This window comes from Stenella coeruleoalba (assembly GCF_951394435.1).
Source record: "Stenella coeruleoalba genome assembly, chromosome: 4".
NCBI classification, from domain to species: domain Eukaryota; kingdom Metazoa; phylum Chordata; class Mammalia; order Artiodactyla; family Delphinidae; genus Stenella; species Stenella coeruleoalba.
The window spans coordinates 100,986,875-101,000,828 of NC_137149.1; the positions used below are offsets into that span (position 1 = coordinate 100,986,875).

General features: G+C 40.0%; 1 protein-coding gene across 14 annotated transcripts in view; it reads right to left on the bottom strand.

The window, feature by feature from the left end:
- ADAMTS3 (ADAM metallopeptidase with thrombospondin type 1 motif 3) overlaps positions 1–13,954 on the bottom strand; it is a 611,755-nt gene that overhangs the window by 266,014 nt on the left and 331,787 nt on the right. For 9 of the 14 annotated variants that reach the window (XM_079921102.1, XM_079921101.1, XM_079921114.1 and 6 more), the window contains one exon: positions 2,208–2,614. In XM_079921102.1, the coding sequence (XP_079777228.1) occupies positions 2,208–2,614 (407 nt within the window). Of the gene's footprint in view, positions 1–2,207; positions 2,645–13,954 lie in introns of those variants that run through there. The other 5 variants (XM_079921112.1, XM_079921100.1, XM_079921113.1 and 2 more) reach the window with 2 other exon arrangements.

Genomic DNA, 13,954 nt, shown 5'->3' on the forward strand with positions numbered 1-13,954 from the left:
CATCTTTACTCTTCCTCCATAGCTGCTATGAGCTGGAAACTCTAGAAGAGGCTTCTGTTTCTGTACACCCACATAGGCAGCACTGCCTGCTGTAGGCTAGACACCACCCTCTTCCTGCATCAAGTGCAAGGCCTGGGCCACTTATGTCTGGTTTGAAATTCTGTCCCCATTCATAAAATCTCTCCAGAAGATACTTCCTTATACCACAGTTTTTTAAGTTAAACATGATTCTAATATGTATGTCTAATATAAACACACACATACATGTATACCAGATATTTTGGCACTTAACATCTGTGGCAAATTTAACATCTTTGAGCTCCATGAGGATGGTAATTGGGATCATTCCTGTCACCATTTCACAATGCTTGGAATAGTGCTTGACCTGTAACTGGCTTCCCAGAAATATCTTTTAATTAATTAATTAATCAATGGATCAAAGAATGGAACAAATGAATACTTGCGGTTTACACTGGTAGAGATGTGCACGCGCACACACACACGCTATATCAACATACACATGATGCCAACAGTTAACACCATATCTTAAAAATGAGAAATTAATCCTAATAATTAATGTTCATTCAAACTCCATATCTATTTTCCTCTTCCTTACAGCAACTTGCTATTGTCCCAGATTTCTGTATCTATAACTAGATAATTTGACATGTACAGTAAGAAAATTACTGATTGCTAAGTCGGGTTTAAAAATCACTATGATAACCCATTAAAATAATTTCCTTGCCTTTTGTCTTCCTTAAACTGATTTTCAACCTTCAAATCTTCTAGCTCAAGCTTCAATCTTAACCAAGGAGATAAAAAATACATAATCTTTTTATGCTGTAAAACTTAAAAATAACACTAAATTAAATACTCAGTATATTTTACTTAGAAGTACTATAAAACAGTACCTTTTTTTAATAATTTATTTCTTTTTATATCCTGGTAGTGTTGAATCAACCTCTCTTAGTGAATACTTTAAACTTAGTCTTTTTAGAAAGCACTATCTATTGTTTTATTCAATGACTTAGTTAATTCAGACCTGTTCAACGTTTGTGTGGAATGAGAGGAATTTGAGAGATTCCTTGTGTCTTCAAACCCAAGGGCATGGTCCAGCACTAAATGTGACAGTGTGGTCCTAAACTGACAGAGTCCAACTTGGAGATCTGGACCTGCCACACATGCTCTATTCAGTTTTCCATCCTGACTTCTAAAACCCCACAGAACATCAAGAGGCAGTACAAGATCCCAAAATAAAGCTTACAACCATTAATCCACCAGCCTTGGATAAAAACATATGGTATCATAACTCCTTTGGGTTCTGCTTATGCATAGAGAGGACAGTGGCAGAAGATTCAAGGTATTGTTGGGGGACTAGCCAAGGTAGAAGGAATGCAAGGAATATTTTGAGAACTCCCAGAAGAGAGACAAAACAAAGACAATAGCTCTGAACTCCCAAGAAACAGCAGCCTGGCAACCATAGAAAGAAAAATGGTTGCTCTTTCTGAACAAAGACTTGGAGTCAACTGTGAATGGAAGAGACATAAACATTGACACACTTTTCAAATAACATCTGGAGATACAAAACAAATAAAAATACTTCACAGCATGTGAAGAAGGATCAGTTACAACTGGCCTCATCCACAAAACTAAAGAGCCATATATGGGTATTCTATTCAAAAATAAAGAAAAAAATGAATCAAAGCCACAATACAGAGAGAACTACATCTCATGTCCATACAGTAATGCTATTTGAACAAATTCTGACAGAGGAGCTTCTCATTTCCCATTTTAGCATTCTTTGGGAAGCGAAAGAATGCTTTCAAATACTTTCTTTAAGAGGATATCCAACATTTCCACATAAGAAGGGAAATACTATCATTTTGAAGGAATCTACACTTCTTTAGAAAGTTGTCAGAATGATTTTAAATAAATAAGGAAATAAAATCCCCAGTGTTATACAAGTGAACATATAAGCCAAGAATGCTAAAATAGTTGTGTTTGGTTTCTTAGACTAATGTTGTCTTCATGTCAAATTAAGCCAAAGCACACATCTTTGTCAGTGAAATGCTTTCTAATGCTTCTCCCTGAACCTAAAATATAGTAGTGAGGTTTTCTTTCCACCTCTACTTTCCAAACCATGCTGAAGCCATGCTGCACTCCCAAACACCTGCAAACACACAGACACAAAAGGCAATGAGTCTTACCAGACCATCACAGTTGCTAATGGCAACAGAGGTTCCCGGAATGTCCATGATGTCACCAACATAAGCACAGTTAGTCTGCAAAGGCTCTGTTTTCCAGATTCTTTCTGAAGCACTTCCTGGTTGATGATCATTAATGCGGTCGGTTATATTCCCAGGCACCAGAGATGCCTCATGCCATTCCACAACAGCGCCAGGAGCTACTAGCTGAGTGTTGGGCTTTAGTCGCAGATGAAAATCTCTTCCAAATGCTGTGATGTTGAAGAACAATTGCTCAGAGTTGGAAGACACGTCCCTCGCTGACCTCTTTTTGTGATTTGCAGAAAGAATATGGGAGAGATAGTGTCCTTCAAAATTTGTGCTGACTGGAGTCACCAGCTCATACTCTCTCTGTCTCTTTATTGGTAAATCTGTGGGGTGAGAAATAGAATTGTAGAACCCTGTAAAACAAGAGAACACAGGAGGACATAACATAGGCATCAAGTGCCCACCTCACAAGACCGTACCTCGACTTGCATAATAAATATATTCTTGAACCATCTCATAAGTAGTAAATTCTGAGAATTCAAATCATTTCTCAAACGCATTTAGGTAACTCTGTGTTCAATGAATCATTTTCTTAATTTAAAAAAAAAAGTTTACTGCAATGTGAATATTCATCTCATTTATATGTTTGAGAATATGAACAGAATAACTTTCCATAAACTGTATCTGGTGTGCTTATAGTCAACACATACTCCCAGTTAATTTATCATTGGCATAATTGATAACTGCTACAAACTTTTAACAAAGTTGCTATTACATAGAAAAACCTTTTTCTGATTGTTTTAATTTTTTCCTTGTAAGAATCCTAGAATTTATACTAATCATCATAGCTACTTTGTATTACATCTACCACTGGCCTGTAATTTATACACTGTAGTTTATGGTGTGGTAATTTATACATATCTTTTCCATCATACCAACCCTAACAATCATACTTCACAGGTGAGGAAACTGAGATTCAGGAGGTGTGTGTCCAAGGTCAAATAACTGTGAAGCTCAGATATGTCTCCAAGTCATACTCCAAAGCCCACACACTCACTCTGCTACATCATGTTGTATCCCATAAATCACAGAACATTTTCAGCAAATGAGGAGAATGGAGTAAAAAAGAAGAAATAACCATCTATAAACTGAATACACTAGTACTGGTTAGTCAAGAGTAAATGGCATTGTCGTTTTGCACCATATTCCTTACATGGGAAAGACACTCATTTGAATATGAATTCAATATTTGGGGTTCACTTTACAACACGCGTGGCCACTTACATGTTAAACTGAATTTCACAATTAGAACTTAATTCCCCAAGTTTAGCCAAATGAGAGTACTGTGTCTGCTGAAATGCAAACATCCTGGGGAAAGATAACACATTAAATCAACCATTTCTCCCTTAATAGAAATGATTTTGAAGACAGAAGGAAATGAGGAGGGCAACAAGGATGAAGAAAGGATGCATGGAAAGGAAAATCTGAGAACATCAAGTTAAAACTTCCCCACCTTCATGATTCTAGCCTAAGACTAGTCCTGGAGTATAATAAAGTACCCTGAAAAAATGATATGATTCACAAATACTGCTCACCTATGGAAACTGCATGCGTGTTATCTAACACATTAGCATATGAGGCCCATAAATGAACCTACAACCTATGGTCTTGAAGTATCCTTATAGAATCACTATGTTTTCGTTACTTTCCTGCTTTTTAAATAACTCAAAAAAAAAAGTGTAAAGTACCAGAAGACAAGTGAAGGTATTTTGCAACTTGGAAATTCCTTGAGTGCCAAGTTTGTTACCATTATGCCCCTTATAATGACCGATGTTATTTAAACAAAATATCCCCCTTTATTAAATGCACAGAGTAAGTAAAATGGTTGTACATATTTACTAAGCAGAGGAGTGAGGGTGGTCATATCACAGAGTAGAGTGAAGCCTGGCTTCCACACTGGGAACAGCAGCAACACAATTCCTGCTTCACAGGCTCTCTATATCACAGTCAAAGGCTTACACCAGGCATTGGGGTGAGCACAGGCACACAGATTCGGTCTCCCTTACAACCAAATCCTTGGCAAATACTTTTGTAAATTCTGGTTTAGAGAAAGAACTTGAAATTTTAGGGAATGAACTCAAGAGTCACAAAAGCAGACTGATAGAGGGGAAAGTTTCCACGGGGATAGATGAATTGGGCTCTTGGAGGTGGACGGACAAAGCCAACCCCAAATTAATTCCTTAAGGATAAGGAACTCCCCATTCAACTCAGTATTTCCAGTATCATCTAATGTAAGATTTTGTACCTGCCAGGGTCTCTTATCAGTAGGATTTGTTTACATGTTTAAGTTAGTAATGCAGGTAACTGAGGAACATTTGCTTTATCTATGATGCTCCATGTGCTGACTTACTACCCAAGGCCCATGAGCATCTGGCTGCACCAATAATTCCAGCTGTAACTCTTTCTTTAACCATCGGTTTACTGTGTCAAGGGAAGGAAAAGCGATGCTTCATTTAATGTATGGATTTCTCATCTCCACCGAAGGGAATTCACACAACTGAAGTCTATAAACAATATACTGATGCCTGGATAAGTGACTGGAGAACTAGAAAATTTAGGAAGAATGAAGGGAGTCTCCTCCACACCCAATAGGAGTTTCATGCTTACAGTAAACCCATACACCCTAGATTCTCTGGGATGAGTCCATTTTTCCACTGTCAGACAATGTGTTCTGAACTGTTATTCAAAATAAAGATGGTGCATTTCTATAGAGCTTTGTCTTATCCAATGTTAAATAATAAGCCATTCCTAAAACGTACACATAAGAAACATTTTTGAAATTAAACTCTGAATGAGTCATTTTCCAGTTGGGAATTAATGGAAAAGATACATTTAGCCCCACTGGATGGTAGTTAATGGAATGGACAAAGGAGCTACCCAGTCACCTGCCATTTATTGCAGAATAAATATCAGGCACTCTGCTTTGTGCTTGAGAATATACCTTCTCTAATTCTTACAACAATCACAGTTGGTAGGTATTACTACCCTTCGTTTATAAATGAGAAAGCAGACCTAGAAGGCCTGACACATAGCAAACAAGGAGCCAAAGGAAATTTTCAATTCTGATCATCTCGATGCTGAAGATCACGCTCTCACTCACTGATGGAACATCTTGCTGTCAATTTCTAAGTTAAGATCTGATTTTAAGGAAAACTACCACAAGAATGATGACATCCTGCCTACCTGCAGCCAGCCAACCTATTTTTCCTGTATTGTACCTTCAAAAATTATTGTAGGGCTTCCCTGGTGGTGCAGTGGTTGAGAGTCCGCCTGTCGATGCAGGGGACGCGGGTTCGTGTCCCGGTCCGGGAAGATCCCACATGCCGTGGAGTGGCTGGGCCCGTGAGCCATGGCCGCTGAGCCTGAGTGTCCGGAGCCTGTGCTCCGCAACAGGTGAGGCCACAACGGTGAGAGGCCCCCGTACCACAAAAAAAAAAAAAAAAAATTATTTTAAAAGGCTCTTAAATTCTTGGTCTTGGGGAGAAAAATAAAGAGGTGGTGGATAAAGCTCAAAGCTATCAAAAGTATTTAATCTCAGGTTACAATCACATATGCAAACCAACATTAATTTACTGCTTTCAGAAATGACACATTTCACAGGCCCAAATACTTCCACAAAGCAATACAGCCTATGGTCAAGGAAGAGACTACAGTGCCAGAAAGCAGAAAAGTCAACACCTGAACTTGAGCAAGTTCTTTATTTTTTCTTTAGGCTTAGTATCCTCAGTTGTTAACTAGAGGTTAGTAATAGTTCCAACTTCATAAGTTTGATGAGAGGTTTAAATGAGATTATCCAGAGGATTCAGTAAATTTTAACTACTTTAACTTAAATGTAAATTAGTCACTTACTAAAATAGTGCCCAGGCGCAATTTTAAAATATGAAACTATACAATTGTCAGCTGGGGTGGCTGAAGGGCCACAGCAATAGGCATGTAAAGGTTTGTGTGAGCCGTAAGTTCCACAAGCACAGAAAGCTGGGGCCACTGTAAAGCCACACTGTGGTCACTAATTACCCAAGCATAACTCAGAAGCAGTGAATTTTGCACAACCCACTGGCACCTGTGCCTGTCTGGTCCATTCCCACCTCCCCCCACCGACCCCGGTAGTATGGATGAACTGTCTGCGGTTCTGTCTTACCTAAGAGCAAAGCCTCCGTTCATGTACACATCCTAGCCCCTCTTGCCTTTGCAAGACGGCTTCAGCAATTGCCCTCAGTTTCTTTCCTCATCAATTTTCCCATCACTAGATCATTCCCACCAGTAAATTAATAAGCTGCCATATTTTCCATCTTTGACAAAAAACTTTCTTGATGCCACATCTGCCTCTAGCTAAGTTCCCATTATTTCACTGCCCTTTATAGCAAAACACTTTTTAAAAATTGAGTATATTAGATATCTCCAATTCCTCTCTTCCCACGCTTGTTCTTTCTTGAACCCACTCCAATCACGCTCTTGTCAAGGTCACTAGTAACCCCATGTTGCTGACACCAATGGTCGAGACTCCATCTTCTTACTTGCCCTATTAGCAGCATCTGACTCTATTTCTCTTTCCTTCTTAAAATACTTCCTTTCTTTAGCTTCTAGACACCATTCTCTTCTGGTTCTCCTCTTCTCCTCAGTGGTCTCCCCTTCCCATTCTCCCTCCTCACGTTCCTTTATTCTCATGACCTGAACACACTGCAGTGTTGCATGACGTGGTCCCAGACTCTCCTCTTCTGCATCTACCCTCCCAGGATGAGGTGAACTCATCTTGTCTCCTGACTTTGAATACCTTCACCATCATACATCTCCAGCCCAGGCTTCCTCCATAAGATCTTCCCTCGTCTAGTCAATTGCCACTGGATCCTCTCCCTGTGGATATTCACTAGGTACCTCAGCACTTCCAAAAGTAAACTTCCTACCTTCCTGCTTCCAAACCTGCACCTCCTTGCCCCTGTCAGTAAATGGCAATGCTATCCTCCCAGTTACTCAGACCAAAAACTTGACTAAACCATCCTTAATTCTTCTCACACCACACATCAAATCTTTTAACGAATTCTACTGACCCTATCTTCAAAATATCTCCAGACTCTGACCACTGCTCACCACCTCCCCTGCTTCTACCCTAGTCCAAACCACCATCTTCCCCTTCACAGGTTATCCTTAAAACAGAGCCAATGACAGACCATGTCTTCTCCTCAAAACCCATCCCACTCAGAGAAAAATGGCTCACAAGGGCCAGCACTGGGAATTCTCACATTTCAAGGTCATTGTGCTCACCATTTCCTCTGCCAAAGTGCCTTCCCCCTGACAGCTGCCTGGCTCACCCCTCCATTCCTTCAGGTGTTTGCTTAAACTTGACCCTTGCATTAAGGTCTTTCCTGCCCCCAGTAACTGTCTCATTACTATCTCCCTTCTGCATTTTACTTCCACAAAACTTGTCACCATCTCACATACTCTAAATCTTATTTATATGTTTATTTGTTCATTGTTTCTTTATACCTACTAGCATATCCCTTCACCAGGGCAGGGATTTTTATCTTTTCTCTTCACTATAGTTCTCCAGTGCCAGAAACTGACTCTGAAGCCACTCAGTAAATATATGTGAATTAATGAATGAGAGCAGTTTAGCCTGAGGGAGTATCTAAAATTAGAATGCATCTTCTTTTCCCCAAATAGTAATTTACCATCAAGCGATTGCTGACAGCAAACCACACAAGTTGTCATACACCTCTATTGCCCGAATTTGCTTGCAAACGTTGGGTGTATTTCTCACCATTCCTGCTGGCCTTTAAATCAAACATTTCATAGTATCCCAAACTTACATTTTAAGCTACTAAGGACAATGACAAACATGGATCTAACCACTGAAACAGACCTCCTGGAATGCAGACACAGAGCCCCTGTGCTTAGGAACCAGAGGCAGGAGATTAGGCCCCACTCTGCATCCCTCTAGATAGTCACAGAATTATAACTCTACAGGTCAAAGATGAACAAGACCTTGAAAGATCATCTCTTCCTTGCCTCTTTCTTACAATTAAGACATCTCAAGTAGAAGAAGTCATGTTTTCTTAAGTTAGAGGTGCAGTACCTTTCACCTACTCCCGCCTTCTGGGAGGAGAGATTTTTCTCTGAGTATTTAGGCCTCTCCGTCCCCCTTAACTCACCCTTCCCCAGTGAAGAAGCATGACGGATGTGATTAGCAAGTCTGGGAAAAATAAGCGGTTTGCAAAGCTCAGCACTCCCTCATCATCATTCCTGGCCTGGGAACGATCCTGATAAGGACGCCGTTCTCTTCTACCTCCCCAGCAGCAGGCTCTGTCTCAGCCCAGTGGACCTGACACACACTGGGTGGGGTGCCTGGTCCGCCAGCCCACTGCCTGCCCAGGTGAGAGCCTTGTGCTTCTCCCCAGCCTCTTTTGTAAGAGATATTTTCACTATGTCTTTAGATTTTCTATTTCTCAACGTGTTCAGAACCCAGGCAGGTCAGCGGGGTATGTTTAATTGAGGACCTCCTCAAAAGCTTGAACTACCTATAAGAAAAAGTACTGTCACATCTTCGCTGTCAGTCTAACGATAACATTAACAATTCTCCTGGTCAGGGAATTCTTTCATATCTAAATTCCTCATTCTAGAGTTTAACATAATGACTTCTCCCTTCTTGCACTGCATGAAAAAAACCACCTTCTTGTGTATCTGTGCATGTGTGTATGTGTGATATGTATGTACTTCTTTTCACACACAAACACACAAATAGTGCACACAACTTACATCAAAGGATTTAAGGACCCAATGTTCTGTGCTTCCATATACTTAAAGACCTTTGAGCTAGTCAGACTTTCTGTTTTAATGTCAGCCATGTTAGACTTTTCTAATAGTTTCCAAATTTTACTCATTTCTGAGGCTTTGGACCATTTACACATGTCTGTGTTTTAGCATGATACTTACACATAACAGACCCTCAGTAAATACAGGTTAAAGGAAAAGAAAAGTTGCCTCAAACTGAAAGCTGAATGGGTCAGTTTCACTGTGCTGAGAAGAAGGTGTCATACCCTCTCTTCACCCTTAAAATATCTACACCAAACTTCTCATTTTCACCTGAGTATTCATCTTGTCTTCCTGACTTCACTATTTCTGTTCATGATGCGCTGATTCTCCCAAACTACCACGCTAAAAAAAACTGACTTCATTTCAACTTTTTCCCCACTTTATATCATTCAAGTCCTACTGATCTCACCTTAAAATCTCTCTCAAATTAATCCCCTTTCTTCCAATCACCTTCAAGTTCTCATCACCTCACACTGAAAAGCTGCAAGTACCAAGTCCAAATGCCCCACATATAATTTCTCACTACCAAATGCCATATACATTGTATCAGAATATTTTCTAAATTACTGCCAGAAAAATTGTTTTGAAGTCTTATGTCTAATATGCCTAGGTTCTACCACTCACTACCTTTGTGATTCTGGTCACTTAAGACTTTTTATGTCAGTACCCACCTGAAAAAATTAGGGCAACAGCATTTAGTTCATAGACTTGTAAAAATTAAACGGCCTAATCCAAAGTGCTTAACACAGTATCCAGCACATAGTAAGTGCTCAATAAATGTTAGGTATTAATATTACCCTGTTATTCTTTATGAAGAGTTTCAACTGGCTCATCATTACTTTAGGATAAAATAAATTCAGAAAATTGATATTTGTATTTCCATGTCAGACCTGAAAATTGCTTGAAAGACCATCCACTAATCAATTCCCCTCACTTCACACATAAGAAACTGAACTCAAAGTTAGGTAATTTAACCCAAATCAAAACTTAACTTTATCATTTAAGGCCCTCTGCATTCTGTCCCTAATTTCTTTTCAACATCATCTCCCATATAACCTAAAGAAACATTCTAATGTGCTCACTAGCTTAATCACTCCTGCCTTTAGAGCCCTACTCTATTGCATCAACCGGGGAAGAGGTCTGTTGCTTTCTCTCCATGTATGCAAATCTAACCCGGCCCTCACGGCCTTTCCCCAGCCCCATCTTCTCCATGAAACCTGCCCTGTTAAACTGCCTAAAGTGCAGACCTCAGGGTCTAAACTTCCTAGCTCTGACTGTCGTGCACTGCCTGCATAACAGTTATAAAAATCCCTATGGGTGAAAAATTATATGTTTATGTCTTGTCCTTTCAGAGATTTTAAGCTCTTTGGGGCAGAGGTGTGTTCTTAAATGTGTTTAAATGTCCCCAGTGTACATCAGTCTTTGGGGAAAAGAGAAATTAATGGCTATTTTTGGAAGTGGGGATTCTTGGGAAGGAGTGCTGTCACAGCATCACCCTGTAGCCCAGGCTTTGGGATCATCTATACTCCTTCACGCATTCAGCCACATATGCTCACAACGGAGGACAGGCAGGTTGGTATCCTTCTAAGTATGTTGTAGAACACTACACAAATGTTTCCTAGAAGAGACTAGATGTCCCCAGCACTTTACAAAGACCACACTCTAGAACAGCAAGAGAAGAGAAGTCTTCAGTAGTACAATCAACATTGCTAGGACCTAAAATGGCTGCAGTACAAAGTCTCATATATCACAGCAATTTTTAGCTGATCTAATTAAGACCAAATCTACCCCAGGCACACAGAATATTGGAATACTTGTGATTGATGCAATGTGGCTCTAATTTCCAAGCAAAGAAGGGGGTGGGGTATGATGGTTGAATACTAAAGGTCTGGAGTCAAAAAGCACTGCATTTGAAGGCTGGTTTCAATCTCATGTGCTCTTTGGCACATGAGCTTAAAATTATGAAAATTAAGGCTCAGACAGGTTACCTGTAAAATAGGAAGAAGAGATAAGGCACATAAAGGGCTTAGTCCATCTAATAACATTTCAATAAATGAAAAATTAGCTGGTGTTCTTATCACCATCACCATCATCATCTAGCTAGAGCTGTACACGAAGGAAGTCAATATCAGATTCCTTCCGTGTCCCAGCACCCCTCAAGCCTCTCCCCATTTCAGTCTCACACAAATATAGTGTTTCTAGTGGTTAGAAGGGATCTTAAGCTCCATGTCAACAAATGGCCTGAAGTCTAGACTGGCTGTAACAACCCATGCGCTCCATTACCCAACCCAGAGACTGGGAATCTCTCCCGAGAATTGGCTGATTGCTCTACACTAGAGGCAGTCACACAGGCAATTTCCTTTATCAGGTATAAATTCTCAGTATGCAACAATCCGGCCACAAGAATGAAATCAAATAAGCATTTTCAAGATCTGCTAAAGAAGCAGCTCCAACAACAACATTTCCAAATCCTGAGCCAAGGGTAAGAGAATGACTTTCATCAGAAATGACAGGAGCCAGCTGCTCCAGGAAAGATGTGAGTGGGGTGAAGAGTGGACGTTAAAAAGGACATCACATGCCAAAGGGCTCACCAAAGCTGTATACGCTGACGGAGAAGGGGACACATCTTCTCTCAAAGGCAATTAAAAATTACTTTTGACACATGCTGAAATTCTGAATGCAGCCAAATTCCTTTTTCCTCACTTCATCTCCTCTAGGCTCTTATCACCACAAGGCAGAGAAACACTTTGATGTCTTTTATTTTAGTTGCAAACCTATTTTCATAGCCATTTGGGGGGTGGAGGGGGGAGGTGCTTTGCTTTTACTCATTATTAAGAAAGAACAAATAGTTGTGAACTCTAAAATTCTTCTCATTTTTTTAATCTGGCTTTTTCATAAATATTTGTTGCAATTGCACAATGTTTATGTTCAAGAGAGTCATTTAGGAAAGAACAGCACATTCTTCAGCATTCCAGGACATGAAATCAGGTAAGAGGAGATCTTTTAAGAAAACTGTTTTAAAGAAAAATATCCAAGTATTTTCTTTGTTTGCATCTTAAAATGATCAAATAATCAATAACAGGATAACTAGAGATTTATTTTTTTTAAGTGAGGCCCAAATGCCAAACACTTAACATTCCAATCTTAGTTTTTAAAGAAGCACTTCCACTGGTTATATTTATCATCATTGGACATTTTACAGACTCAAGAGCAATATTAGACATTCTAAAAATTAATATTTCTCATATGTCTTACAATTTTTTGATGGATAATACTTTTGAAGACTAATATTGAGTCTAGAATTTAAAGCCAGGAAAATTAGCATTTGTCCCTAGGGCCAAAGGCTGGGGAAAATATGACAGATAAGAAATGCGGATAGTAGCTTTAAAGGTTTTCCCTGAAACTTTACTTGTGGTAATTATATTTTCCAAATCTAAAATAGTCTGGCTTATGGTTTGACAAAAAGTATGAGAAACCAGGACAGTCCACTAGGCTGCTGCTTTAGTTTCCTATTGCTGCTGTAACAAACTGCCACAAACCTGGCGACCTGAAACAACATGAATACGTTATCCTACAGTTCTGGAGGTCAAAAGTCTGAAATAGGTTGCACAGGGCTGAAAGCAAGGTGTCAGCAGGCTGCATTTCTTTTGGAAGCACTAGGAACGATCTGCTTCCTTGCCTTTTTCAACGTCCAGAGGCTACCTGCGTTCGCTGGCTCAAGGTTCCCTCCTTCCATCTTCAAAGCCAGCAACATCAAACCAAGTCTTTTTCACCTCCCCCTTCCATCTATAAGGACTTTCCAACAGGTAATCCAGGATAATCTCCCTATTTTAAGGTCAACTGATTAGCAACCTTAATTCCACCTGAAGACTTAATTCCTCTTTGCCATGTCATGTATTTACAAGTTCCAGGGATTCAAACACAGACATCTTGGGGGTCCACTCCTCTGCCTGCCACAGCCAACAGCTCCCATCAATGTGGCGGAAGTCCTCACAGCTGTGACGTTACTACACACGTGTGCCACCCAGCATCCGTCCCTCCTTGTCCTTTAACTGAACCCCAGTTTTCCCTCAGGTTAACCATCTCACACTCCACTCTCAGTCCCTGTCAGTCAAGAGTGAAACACCTCAATCCAGGCTAATCAGAGCACTGCATCACTGAGCACAGTTCATGGTTTGAGAATAAGCTTATGACTCAAGCCAGGTAGCCAATAAATGCCCTACCGGGAGCTATTAACTGGAGCAGCCAGAACAGAAGTGTTCTGTCTAGTGGGGTAATGATAGCCTAGAGTTGCTGGTGACAGTCTTTGCCACAACTTGGATAGTCACGATCTTATGTTACTAGAGAAATAAAGCCAACCCAGAGGAATAGTAAGAGAGAAACAAAGAGGGAAGAAAGGGAGAGAAGGAGGAAAGAAAGGTGGGAGGGAAAAGAGGAGGGAGGGACAGAGAGGGGAAGGAGGAAGAGGGGAGAGAGAGATTGATTCCTGACATTATTTGAGCCCTAGATCCAGCTATACCTGACTTTGATTACCTGATCAATTTTGTCTTCCTTAACCACTGTCAACTGGGTTCCTGTTATTTGCATCCAAAGGAGTCACGATTAATACAGGAACATTCTCTCAATGAAATGGAAAGAAGGAATTTCAATAAATAAGATGAAAAGAAAAGAAAGAATTATGTCCAGTATACACAAAATATAGTTGGTGTGGAATAACTTTTTGCACTATTCCTTACTCAACTCCTCCCTCTACTGCTATATTCCAATGAATTAAGCAACACTACATTGAGATACCAACATGAAGATAATACATGAAAATAGAACTCTTTAAAGAGCTGTCACATGGTGAGCTGAGT